Here is a 13,806-nt window from a genome sequence, read left to right as displayed (position 1 = left end):
GCTGTGGCTGCCCCCCTACCCCCAGCACCCCCAGGGTGAACTGCTGAGAAAAAGGAGGTGGTGGGGATGGGACGGGCCTTTGCTGGAGCTTAGGGGCTGGGAACATTTCCATGCTGAAGGCCAAATTGATTTTTCTAGTGCCATCTCCACATTAATGCACAGCTTAGTGTTGTCCAGCATCATACCCAAAACATCTCATAGCTACGGCCCAGAGGGAAGGAAGCCATGGGTTGTGCTGGCAAGCCTTCAGGCTTTTACCCAGCAGGGCCAGTGGGACTGGTGGGCTGAAGAAACACCAGACAGAGCTGAAATAGCCAGCTCCTGGTGCGCGTAGGGCAATCAAATGCCTATTCAAGCACAGCAGCACTTAATTCGTATGCTGGCTTATGTTCTCCCATCTTGCAATGGTGTAAATAGGCCATAGACAACATTATCTACGGTTTTCTTCATAACACAGCAATAACTGCTAAAGGCTCCTTCGAGCTCTGTAAAGAGAGTTTTGCACTGATTTTGAAAATTAGGAACTGAAGTTGCACTTATGATAATTGCCAACATATTTTGTTCAGTGCTGGAAAACTCATCGCACCTTCGCTCTTTACTTTTAGTTGAAGAAGTGGCTTTTCAAAGGTATCATCGACTACTGACACATATATTTTTCCTCTGCTAACCCGAACTGAGGGCGGATCACTGGGCACTCACTGAAATAAGTTTTTGCCTGCCCAGATTTTTGCCCTGCTAGACTTTGTTCCTTTTCTTCCTGGTCTCCTACCTTTAAAAAATGTATACTTGCACCTCTAAGACGCTTCTCATAAACAAGTGATTTTTTCTCCCTGTTCTTTTCGTTTTTCTTTTTCAGGGGAAATGTTTGCTGCTGTGTCTGTCTCAGAGATAACCCTGTCGAATGCCTGACCAGGGCACACAGGTTAAAGCTGAAAGATCCTGAAGAAGGATTTAAATCTCAGGCTGCAACTTTACTTATAACCACACAGTTACAAACACAGTTAGGTACACACAGACACAGGAATCTCCCTCATCCGTGTTTAGGAATACCAAAATCTCCTGTTGCATTTGAGTGCTGTGATGGATAATGACGAAGGAAAACCTAATTCATGTGAGACCGAGGTCTTTTTCTCTGAAGATGGCTAACAGTCCATGACCTGCTGTAGGCTGGCTCTTGGCCACAGCGCGGTATTTTGCTGCAAATCATGTTAGCATCATGCCATTTGAGTGCTTGGGATGGCACCTCCACGGGGCACCACTGGGCTGAGCCGACACTTGTGTTTCTCAGTAACATACTCAGCCAACCTGCCACTAAACCCAAGGGTTTTTTTTTTATGTTTAAATCTGCCCGCCAGGTATCAGGTATATGTACCCTTATCTCATGACTGCATATCAACACCCCTAAGGTGATCTGCCCAGGCTGATTCTGCCTCCTCAAGCATAACCATGGTCACTTTGCCACCCAAAACCTTACCTTCCCGTGTGCTCTTACAATGCTTTCAGGGTTGCACCAGCCTGGGAAGCATAAGCAGATAAAAGGCTGGGCAGACTATTAAGGAGCAACAGCCCTAAACCCCCTCCAACTTACCTCACAGCTCCTGCTGATCAGCCTCCAGGGCTGATCTAGCCCCAGGGGATGTGGGTGAGCACCCAGGCCTGCCCTGGGCTCTCCGCAAGCAGCAGACCTCAGGGAAAACTGCTGTTGTGCTACTAAAAGGCTCTTACACCACAGGGGACACGAGCAGCCGCTGTGCAGGATGGATGGCAGGGCTGGTGTAATTTGCTCTCTCCACTGCCCAGTGGGGCCAGCTCCCCCTTGCTCCTCCTTCTTCCTGACGCCCAACACAGGAGCTGGCAGAGCTGCCCTGTTTGCAATGAATACATCCCCAAATCATTAGCATTTAATCCAGGACAGCAGAGAGAATGCTGGGATCTCACAAGCAAGACAAGGTCCTGCATGTAAATACAGAGCCATAAGTCTGCCCTGAGCCTGCCAGCAGCTCCTGAGCCCCTCGTATGCATTTCCAGACCTTCAGCTATGAAGACATTGGCCCTTTGAGGTAGCCTTGGACTACTGGAATGAAACTACAGCAGATGTTCTCCTTGCATTGTGCTGGACACCCTGCCCAGTGCTACTACCCTCAAAAAACTCCTCGGCACGCACATCCCCCCAAAAAACCCACTGTGGCAACTCCGATTGGCTGCTAGTTATCTTCCTTGGCTTTTTTTCACAGCCCAGGTGAGGCTATTCCTGGTGGCTTGTTTATCCTCCACTAGCCATAATGCACTCCTATCTGAGGTCCACTTTGGTTCTTAAATAGGTCATTTTTGCACACACCTGAAACTCGCCTGCAGGCAGGAGGTGACCAAACCCTGTTTGCTCCCATTGCCCACCCCTCCGCCTTCTCCAGGCACTGCAATAGTCCTTCCAGCTACTGCTGCAGAAGTCAGCCAGCCTGTGGTACAGCCCCCTGCCAACGACGTACTGGAAAAAAAACCACCCCCAAACCCTAAACTCTCCATATCTTATAGTTAACAGATTAAAACTCCAGCAGCAGCAACGATGTGAACTGCACATTGCACTTTGCATATGGCATTGAAAGCTAAAGATACCTGACCACTGCCACAAGAAAAGTCCAGTTTCCTCAAAAGACTACTCAGTTTCCCACTGGTTTTGTGCTGAAAAGCACAGAGGAGGAAAGGGCTGAAAATAGTCTTTACTCCTGTTCATCTTCATCTGTGCCCAGAAGACTAATATAAATGATAGCCCAGCCACATGTCACTTGGCATATCTTACACTACTCTCGGTCTTCTCTTGTGGTGTCCTTTCTGCCCCTTTCAATGATTTTAAGTTTTTGCCTCTACTTTACAACCAACTCTTTTGTACCACATTTCAGTGCTCCCATGGGCTCTGGCAATGGCTGGGTTGCACACCTTTGCTTCGGGTGGGATTCTTTTGAGCATCTCCCAGCTCCATGAAGGAGTTAGTGCTTTAGTCCATTAGTTTAACCATTAGCCTGCCAATTTGCCTGGGCTTTACTACTTTTAAATTACTCTCTCCTATGCCCATTCTGGCCCTGACTCCCTTCCGGCTTCAGTTCCAAACCATGTGTCGCTCCCTATATCCTGGGCAACAGCGCACATTTAAACCAAGCCTGAAAATACCTCCTATCAAGAAAAATTGTGGGATGTGCCATCTGAGACCGGTGCTCCATCCTGGTAGAAACCAGATCATGCTGCCTTCTGTGAGAGTGGAACCACTGCCCATCAGGAGCTCAGGGGCAGGACAGGAGGGAGGCAGCGGGCTCTAATGGTAAATCCATTTCCATGCCACCTCCACACATGTATCCCAACTGTTCCGTATACCCAATGCCCTGCCGTTCCCCAGGCAGAGGCAGCAGCAATTGTATTTTAATGCTTTAACAAGGCCCATGGCAACAGGAGTCTGGCAGTCACCTGTAAAACGCTGACAGTACTGCCCAAGTAGTGGAGCTGGAAGCTGAGCCCGTCCTGCTGTTGTCACTATGAGGTGCCTTTTCCCTTCCTCCATCCCTCCAGTATGCTTTTATGGCTTCTCGAAGTAAGGATACCTGCACCTGACCCATATCTAATGTTTAAATCTTTTAATGGGTGCTTGCCTCTTAACATTCCCTCCCTCCCTGCTTATCACCAAGGCTGCTGCTGCAAGCGGTGGGAGAGCCCAGCCTGCTGGGATGGGGCCGAGCACCGCTCCTCCAGAGCAAGGCTGCTAAAACCCACTCAAGTTCTTCCAGCCCGTGGGCTCCAGCCCAGATCCAGGGTGACAGCTCCTGTGGGGCTCAGGCGCTGCCCCCATGTTCCTAGACTAAACACATGGCTACATGGTACCCCACCCCACATCACCTCCCGCCGTGTGGGCTGGGCTCTGCGGGCAGCACGGAGGCTGCTCTCCCTCTCCACCTGTTATTTTCTTTAGCTTTGCATGTAGCTCCTGGCACTGAGAGGAAATCTGTCCTCTCCTCCTTCCCCCTCCTCCCGCTTTTTCCCCAGTTACTGAATATGTACTGCTTTCCCTGCTTTTTGGAAGAATGCCATTATTTTTCTGGAAGGAGGCTGCCCTTGGGCCTGGTGGGCCCGACGCCTGCATTGCTGCCCTGCTAGCAGCCTCCTCCCCAGCATCCTGTGCCTTCCTCCGTGGGGCCCTGCAGGTAGCAGCCCTGCACTGAGCTTGCCTGAACTTGAGCTTCAGCATGAACTTGTCTGGGCATCACCCGCATCCCTCCTTCCTCTGTCAGCAACATCACAGCGGAAGCAGTCAATAGCGGTTGGCTTTGACCCGCCCCAGAGGTAAATCACCACCCTCAGCAGCCTTTTCCCCATGCTGTATTACTGATCGCCCAACTGGAATGCTTCCTCTGCCTGCTTCCCACACTGGCTAAAGCAGCCATGGAAGATGAAGCTTCCCTACTGCCCTTATCTGTTGGCCCCATCCCGGCCACTGAATCATCGGGCCACGACTCTGCTATGGATCCAGACAAAACAGCTCTGACCTAGAGAAGCTCAGGCTTGAGCCCCTTCTCAGGTCAGGGCAGCAACCAAGGATGAGCACCCTCTTCCCTATCATCTCAGCGGAATCCTTGCATCTTCCATCTCCTAATCAATAAATGTACATGTGGCCAGGATATCACCAACTGCAGAGTCCCATCTTTGTTCCAAGAACCTGCTATACTACGCTGAACTGAGCCACGCTGTGCTCATTTAAACAAAGAAATGTCATTTTAATACTACTTTGAAAGCCCTTCTGGCAACTAGAAAGGTGTGGATTCGGGATACTTTGTCTTTAGGACCAACAAGTTATCTGCCACATACATCTAGGAAGCTTAGGGAATTTTCTGTCACTAGATACTTCTTACTTTCCAGTGACCTTTCTTTAAATAGTTCTTGCTTACCTAGCTACCAACATCACTACTTCTAAAACGTAACCACTGGTAGGACTTCAATTCTCCAAAAAAGCAAAGTGATACTGCTCCCAAGTTATATATCTGAAGGAAAGCTTAAAAACCAATGCTCTGTTGAGGACAGTATATTTACAGAAGAACTTAAATCAAGCTCACAAACATGCAACTATTCCTTCTCCCCATGTATGCTGTGCTTTTGTTGTCACGCTTCTCCAGGACAGTTCTCAGATCCACAGTTGAGCAGCAAATGGTGCTATTTATTTCTAATTCCCTCTTATCTTTAATTCAACTCTTTACTGTTTCTTTTAAACCCCCATTTGTATCTCTGCTTTTATCCATCCCCTAATAATGCCTTTTTTTCCTATCAGTCTGTATTTTTATAAATTCTTGCAATAAATGCCATGTCTTTGGCCATTTTCATCCTTTTACACTTTGATCTCTGCCTGCTACAATGACTTGTAGCCACAAGCGAATCGGAATCACTTGCAGCACGGCTCAGCTGTGGAGCTCAAAGGCCCCAAGACAGGTTCCTTGGAAAGCGAGTTAGTCCCCCCAGTTCAGCTTTGGACTCCCACCTCCCCCCGCCCTGCCCAGCTGCTAACGCTTGGAAACATCCGGAGATTACAAGTGTTTCACTTGCAACATGCGCTTCGTATATTAAGAAGCTGGAGTGCTTCGTAATAACTACAATTGATAAAATATCAACTTGTGCTTTTTTAATAAAACGAAACAAAAGCATTCTAAATCATAGCAGCTTAGAGATCAAAACTGTCCATCGGTTAGGAGCATAGCGTAATTACGAAGTACGAAAAATGGCAAAATATTGAAGCCCTGAAGCAATTGAAAACCATGACAAAACCCTCACGCAGAGTGAGCAACACTGCCTGACGCTCTACTCGTTCGGTCTACTTGTTCATTGGTGCAACATGGATTTTCTTCCTTGGCAATGGCGCATCCCCCTTTCCAAAGGGGAGGAAAGGTACCAAGCCCTTTTGGTTAGCGCACGGTGGCTCCTTCCCTAGTTAGCAATATTCTTTTACAGCACTGAGAAACGAGGACTTTTTGTTTACCATTAGTTGAGGTAAGTTATCTTGCTTTTATTTGGGTTTAAGACTACTGTAGAGGAGTAGCTTTTCAGCTGCAGCATGGTTTGTCAAGATTACAATATTGATGACTGCATAAAATACATAAGTAAAAAAATTATGATTTGTAGAGTCCGTTATCGAGAGCTGAGACTTACACCTTTACAGAACTGCAAATACTGGCTTCCTAACTGCTAGTTGATAATTTTGCTGGCAAGAGCATTTGTTACACTTCTCTTTAATCTCTACACCCTTTCGTCCGACTGCTGTAAGAACTAGCAAGAAAGTCATTTACAACTACGGTTAAACTGTTGTAACAGCATTAGACAAGCTGTACTGATTCTTCATTAGAACACCCTTCGTTTGAAGCTACAAATGTAAGAGGCGAACCTTTTTGTTCGAAAGAAACTATTAGCATGCTCTGTGCCTTTAACACTTCACATCGATTACAAAAAATTTAACAATGCAATCACTAACATACCCCACTAATGAGAAATTATGAGAAATTGTTTGATGCAGAACCTTCCGCATCAGTCAACTCTGACTGGTAAGAAAGCTATCAATTGTGAAATTTAGATTTAATGCATTTTCAAGAAGCTAATGAGAAAGGAGCAACTTAAAATAAATACCATCATTAAAACTGCAAACTGTTACAATGATATATTATAAACTTGTCCTAAATAAACCTAGTGCTTCAAAAATTTACCAGTGAATTCGTATTACAAAATATGTGAAGATACAACAGAATACCACAAAACAACGTCCTTTCTGGGGTCAACAGTGACGCCAAGATGATTCAGTCTTAACTTTTTAGATTGTTAATAGAACATATTGTAATATAGAAGTTGCAATTTGGTTGAATTCTAGAGAATATCCCCAGCAAAACTCAAATTCACCTTTTTCGTTCTAAAACTAGTGCCAAACTTCCTGTCAAAGCTGGTATTTTCTTCACGAGTTCTTTAAAGTTTAGCCGTTACTTATTTTCTACCACTACATTTTGGCAGCAACTATTTATTGGTCTGTTATTGCAAAAAGTGCAATTTAACAATAAACCAGTCTGAAGGTCATTTTATGTCTTGAGGATACATACCATATATTTCTTTAAAAATAATCATACTTTTGTAAGCAATACTTTACAGTAGACACCTCAAATCTACCATAGATGTAAAACTTAAAATGAGAAAAATTTAGTCTCTAAATCTTTATACAGATATTTATATTCGAGCTTCTATATATATTATATATATACACAAGCACAAGAGTATATATAAAATATATATAATCAGATTCAAAAAAAGAACAAAACCTGGGCACTGTACATAAAATCTTTTTAAAACTCAAACAATAGAAAAACTTTAAACATTAAACAATTTTAATAAAAGTTTCTGTACAATGCTAAGCAGTTTTATTTACATATAGAAAATGTAATAGGAGTAGTGTTTGAAATTACAGAACTCCTTAAAATTTCAATGGCAGGTAATCTGGAAAAAATAACAGCATTCCATTCACAAATATTTTCAAGCAATAAATATGTATTTATAAATAGTGTAAATTTACATCAAGATTAGAAACAAAAATCACAAATCTGAAGTTTATTCCTTAGTCTATGTGCAACCCATTTATCTTTGTGACTTGGCTGTTAATTGTTTTAAATTTTATTTAGGAACCAAAAATGTAACCGTCATGGTTTCAAAACAAGACAGAAAAACATAAAAGCAGTAAAAAATTTATATCACCTAACTCTTCACATTAAAAAAAAAAAAAAGTTGCCCAAAGAAAGACTTAAAATTTCTAACTACCTTACAAAGAAATGACCAGCTAAGCTAGTACTTTTTCCAAGGGAAATTCTGAAGGGGAAAAACGGATGAAACCAACTCATCAGCCCAGAAACAGAGAAATACAAAAGAGGTGGTCTTCAAGTCAGTAGTCTGTATAATGTTGCCAGTTTTGTCAGATATATACAAAACATGGAATTATTTTTTTGAAGTACAGCTGGATGAGCTTTATTTGTTTTGAGTTCTGGAGTAGGAGGCAGTGCTCTCTCCTGTCCAGTTGGTTGACACTCCGCACTTGGAAGGTTGCATAGACACAGCTTTCAGCCAGCAGCCTTACGGGATAGCTACAAAAATCAGTGGTGCAGAACTGGGTCACTTCCTGAATATCAGAAAAGTTTTCATTTAATGTCCATGAAAAAATGTCAAGATGAGGAGGATGGTAATGGAGGAGCCTGAAAAAGAAAACATTAAATTACCTTTTCTACAAGGGTGTAAAACTCAGTTCTTTAACCTGCACAAACTGTAACCATGAGAGTTTAAAGTCACACACACTACTGTTTTTACACTTCAGGACTCTTTCAAGCGGATACTGGCATTTTTTTTCCAACTTACTCAAATACAACACGTATTTTACAACTACTCTGCATTAGGATTTTGCCTATACTGCAGGCTGGAGTATGCTGTGGGCATCGTCTGTGTAATACGAGGTGAGCTGCCAAAACAAGTCCCATTGTGGCAGCAGAGAGCTCCATGTGGGCTCAGTGTGTATATATATATATATATATATCTATATATCTCTGTATCTTTTTGTACTCTAAAACAGGGATTCTCAACCTGTTTACCAATGGTGGGGGGATTGTCCGTTTGTGGCTTTGCAGGGTTTTTTTTTTCCCCTCTACCTAAACAATAAGTTAGGATATCTGTGGAAAGGGTCTGAGATTCTCTGACATGGGGACAAAGTTTTGTGGGTAGGTTTTTTTTGTTATTGTTTTGTTTGTTTGGTTTTGTTTTTTTTTTTAAATCCTCAAACACCACATCAGAATGGCCCAAGAGTGAAGTAAGCTAGGTGTCTTGTTCCCGCCTGCTTTCAGGAGACAAGGTCTAGAAGATCCCTATTTCCCAGTACTGCACTTTGTGGCCTTACCATCAAAATATTGAATCTTTGACGGCATTTCCTTCTCATCAGTCCTGTCATGATGTGGAATCCCTTCAAGAAGCAGCTCACAGTCTTTGATGACACTTCAAATCATACCACAGTACCCACCTATGAAACACTAACACTAGCTGATCCCCATGTTTGCTCCCAATACTTTACCGCAAACACAAAGCCTCTCTCTTGGGCCTATTGCACCTTTGCCATCTGAGATTAACTTCGTCCTGTGACTTGCAACAAACCTCAACTCTTCTAGATCTGAGAGATGTCACTTTTAGGCTATGCCTCTTCTCAATCGAGACTGTATCCCCTTTAAAAGAAATGAACGTGCACACCAATTTCACAAGAGAACAATTATTAACGCTCTTTAGGGCTGCAGGTATAGGCTTTCGTGGGGGAGGGAGCTACTCACAGGTTGAGAACCCTTGTTCTAGCAACAGTATCATCACTGTTACCTATATAATGTTATAAACACAGACAACAAAATACCCCTCCTTCCCCCCTCTTTTCCATACAGAAACGTTCTTGCCCATTTCCACTCAACTGGATGACGTATCTGAGAACAGGTGTTTATTTATATGCTTTTCTATAACAGATCATCACTTCGAAATTGCAGTATTTCACAAACTACAACGACAATGGGCTCCTAGAAGAAGCATGAATGGAAGTTCAACCACCTCAGGCTCTGCAGGACCAACGAAGATAATTAAATTCAGAGGACATGGTCCTGCACCCTTGACAGCCTCTTCTGCCGAACCTTAGCTCAAAAGGTCACAGCTTACCACGCTAGCATTACATGAAGTAATTGTCTAAACATACTTTTTTTGTTGCACCTGGAAATGAGTCAAAAGGCACAGCCGTTTCTGGGCTGCTGTATTTAATTCAACATGAAATTCTCATAACGCTTTATCCAATGTTTGTCTCCTTTGACAGAAAGGCAAGGCTTATAAATAAATCCAGCATCGCTTTCATTGTGATTACAAACAAGCCATCTTTGCCTGAAACAACGAAACCTGGGTGAAATGTTAGGACAGTTGTGCTGACACAGTTCAAAGCAGGAGGCTGCCATATATAGCACAAAGCTATAATGGCAAAGAGGCTTTTTGCTTTAAATTGAAATGCAAAGGAGGCCCCAAGCCAAAAGACAGAACTGTTTGAGAGCATCCACTTGCTAAGCAGAAGGACAGTGCTGATTTGGGAGGGGATGGGTGGGAAAGGGGAAGGAAGGGGTCTGAGTGCATAGGATGCTCTGCTGCTATACTGACTTCATACCACAACCAATGTATTAGAGATGCTCTTGAACCTGGTGCTAGTTTCTCCAAGCTTCACTGTCCTGATTCTTCCCATCTCCATCTGATCCAGTTATGGTCTTCAGGTGATCTCTATTGGATTTTTAAAGCCACAACTTTATGAATTGTAACATCATACTTTTCCTGAAAACTCAGCGGTTACGTTCTGCAGTAAGTTACTGTACTATTTCACATAATTCTGACTCTTCAGTGTTTTGCTCTGTAAGCATCACACACAACCCATACCTCCATTTGAATCAGAAAGTCCACGGTACTCATACAATGGAGTACCAAGACAGCCTACAATTGCTTTACAAATAATGTATTTATGCACCCACTTATTAATTTGACTTACTAATGTAAATTGATCATAGACTTGCATCAAGTCCTCCATTTTGTACTGTTCTAGCACCACAAAATTTTCCAGGTTCGTGCTTATCTTTCGTGCACAGTCTTGGCAATGTACGACGTAGGTCTTTCGAGAATTGCTCTCACTAGTGACAAAAAGCAGATCAAAGACTTCCACCTATTAGATAGGAAACAGAAAGTCAACTGTTACAATTTCATTTCTTAAAAAAGTTAAACCAGGAAAACTGTATTTTAAGATTTTCACCCTTACCCTGTGCATGCAAAGAGAAAAATTATATTTGTTCAGGGGAAACCTATGCTCCTAAGGCTCAAGCAGAGAAGTGAAATATTGTAAACCCACTAATATTACACTTAGGATGTCTGCATGAACAGCGCTATGGGAAAGTTTTTGGTCAATATTGACAAAGCAGGATTCATACTCTGAATTGGGGTTACTCAGTAAGGTGAGGATTTATAACAATTATACCTAGTTTTTCTTTTTTAGATTTGTCTGCAAAAGGTGTTTGTGATTTATTTTCTTACTACTCAGGCACATGCTCACCCTGCCCAAGAGGTTCAGTCAGAAGATACCTAGAAACTGATTTTCAGGGGGTAGGAAAATTTTGTTTTCTTTTGAGCTTTATGCAAACTATTATCCAATACTTCAAAGGAACCATTAACAGGAAGTAGAATAAAAAATTTCAGTAAAAAGGTACATCCTGTGAAGAAAATGTACTTAAATTCTCTCTATTTTGGGGCTGTTGTTGGCTTCTGAAATGAAGACAGATACATCTTTAAAATGAAGCTCAGCAGATCAAATTATATGCAGGAAGGGATAACAACTTTTTATAATAACTGAGAATTGAAAATCGACCTAGTGAATAACAATGCCGTGGAAGTACAGTGGAAGAGACGGCAGCAAAATACAACCTATGTCTAGAAAACAGCTTTCTTTGAAGACAGTACTGCATCAAAAATACGTGCTTATAGCATATAGTAGATGCTGTAACTTAAAGCAAAAATAAAATAGCAGCAACAACAGAAGACCAGACAAAAATGTAAATAAATATCATAGTAGTACACAAGCCCAACACATATTTTTACTGACCTCACAAATGCTACAGTAATGAGCTGGCTCGTCCTTTGCTCGCCCATGCCAGACAATCTCTTTTCCTGCAGCAATTAGAGCTTCCCTCAGTGACTGACACTGTTTGAGAGTTCTTAACAGGCAGTACCTGCAACCAAAATCAGATGTATATTCAGTTCAATATGCAACTTTATAGCAAGATTCAAGTAGGCTCAAATTTCTTCCAAGACCCTGTAACTTGGAGTTTCCTCTTCCTCTGGGATTTCACAAACATCTGGTTAATAAGAATCATTGGACCCATGACTTGCACAGAAGTTAGAGCACATGCTGATGGACCTCTGTGTAGATTTGTTCCATTTCAGTACTGCCCCTTGCCCTGCAAACAGGCTGTCTCTTTCATTTTTGACTGGAACACATGAATGCTCTTTAAAGCACAATAAAATAATGTGTTTTCAAAAGCAATTCATGTATTTTATTTTGAAATCTGAATTTATCAGCAAAATTTAGTTTGAACTGCCAAATTCAAATTAACTGTTTACATTTTAGGTAAACGACCATAGCCTATCCAAAGAACTGTTTTAACTAACATCCTAAAAACTCTGTTACTTCCTCATCACTACCAAACTTTCAGTTATCCAAAGTCTGGAAACCCAAGTCATGACAGGAATTACTCTGCACACTGCAGAAGTAAAATCTATCAACAAGTATCTCCTTCCATGTAAAAGGAAAAAGGTTGGTAGTAGAAAAGGAAGTCCCTTCATATGGGGGAAAAAAATTAACATAAACATTTTTTTAACACTTATGAAGGCAAGAACTGGTCAAATATAAAATTAAAATCAAGAATTCCCTGCCATACTTCTGTAAAGGATAAAAAAAAACCCAAAAAACTTTGTCTTCACAATTTTCTTCAGTTCTGTACTAGAAAACCTAACTTGTTTTCTAGCATTGTATGAGCTACATACGTTCTCTAAAAAAAATAACTGGCAAAACAAGTTGCCAGATTTCTAAATTACAATGTTATTTACAATAATTTTTAGCTCTCAGCTATCCTCTTTGAGCTACAGCCTTTGGAGCCTTTAATTTTCTCCTCCACAGGGTGGTTATGTTACATACTCATTAGATGCAGAAGGAAGATTGAAAAAATGTAAGGGGAAGACTAAATATTGGACAGAAAACAAAGTGCTCAAGAGTTCTATCAAAATGTTTTCAACTTGATCCTTCTCCCATTTTAAAGCCTTAAACATGTAATATATACATTCCGTATTTAAAAAAAAAAAAAAAGTTTCTTTCATGTGTTTCCAAGCAGTTAATAGAATCTTAGGCTTACTTTGAGATACTCTCCTCTTGATGTTTTACACTCAGACTGTTCATCTTTGCTAAAAACAAGTCTATGGCTTCATTAATACCCTCACTGTAAGAATAATGCAAAACTGAAAGCTTGTTTCTATATTAAACATCACATTTTTATACACTGAATTTCAAGAAAATTGAACAGCTCATTTAGCCCTAAGTCCTTCAACACTTTCCAAGTTTGATGTTAATGGGACTTACGATACTAAGGTCAGCCATATGCAGTAGATCATGTATTAATTTGCTTGAGTGTCGGGCTAACATAGATGTGCTTCTGGCAAGTTCAGCAACTTTGGTATAGCATTCTTTTATGCAATACAGCCTGATTTCAAATAAACTTAAAAGCTACCATTCTTCTCTTCTCTACTGCTATTAGCTGGAAAAATCTCTGGGAGTGCCAAAGAGCAACTGGAAGCACATCTGCACGCTTGCCACCATTGTTCTCTCTTGACTTCCAAAGAGTTTTCAAAGTGTTATTTTCAAAGAGTTTTCTAGTGTTCCACTTGTGAAGAAAGAATTGACCAAAATGTAACGCACGTGTAACACTGCTGCAATGTTTGCCAAATTCGCAACCAAAGCCCAAAACAATAGCTAGGAGGTGAATTCCCCCTCCTTCGATAAAATTAAGATCCTAGAAATGGCACTTGTAAATGTAAATGTTAACTATTTCATGCTGTCAGAATGGGAAAAAGCATACGAACTATCACTTTGAAAATGCACCACAATTTCCTACAGTATGGGAAGCCTCAAGAAAGCCAGAAAGGTGTCTAGCAGAGTCACAATGC

At 41.7% G+C, this 13,806-nt stretch overlaps 1 protein-coding gene across 8 annotated transcripts in view; it reads right to left on the bottom strand.

The window, feature by feature from the left end:
* Positions 1-6,013: 6,013 nt before the first annotated feature.
* Positions 6,014-13,806, bottom strand: part of KDM6A (lysine demethylase 6A) — a 165,998-nt gene continuing 158,205 nt past the window's right edge. For 3 of the 8 annotated variants that reach the window (XM_075098492.1, XM_075098529.1, XM_075098519.1), the window contains 4 exons: positions 11,693-11,819; positions 10,592-10,762; positions 10,251-10,329; positions 7,334-8,246 (listed from right to left, as the gene is read on the bottom strand). In XM_075098492.1, the coding sequence (XP_074954593.1) occupies positions 10,273-10,329; positions 10,592-10,762; positions 11,693-11,819 (355 nt within the window). In that variant the 3' untranslated portion in view covers positions 7,334-8,246; positions 10,251-10,272. The other 5 variants (XM_075098510.1, XM_075098549.1, XM_075098540.1 and 2 more) reach the window with 3 other exon arrangements.

Source organism: Phalacrocorax aristotelis, chromosome 1, assembly GCF_949628215.1.
Source record: "Phalacrocorax aristotelis chromosome 1, bGulAri2.1, whole genome shotgun sequence".
Lineage (NCBI taxonomy): Eukaryota > Metazoa > Chordata > Aves > Suliformes > Phalacrocoracidae > Phalacrocorax > Phalacrocorax aristotelis.
The sequence above is the reverse complement of the archived record's forward strand: the minus strand, read 5'-3'. Positions and strand labels throughout refer to the sequence as shown.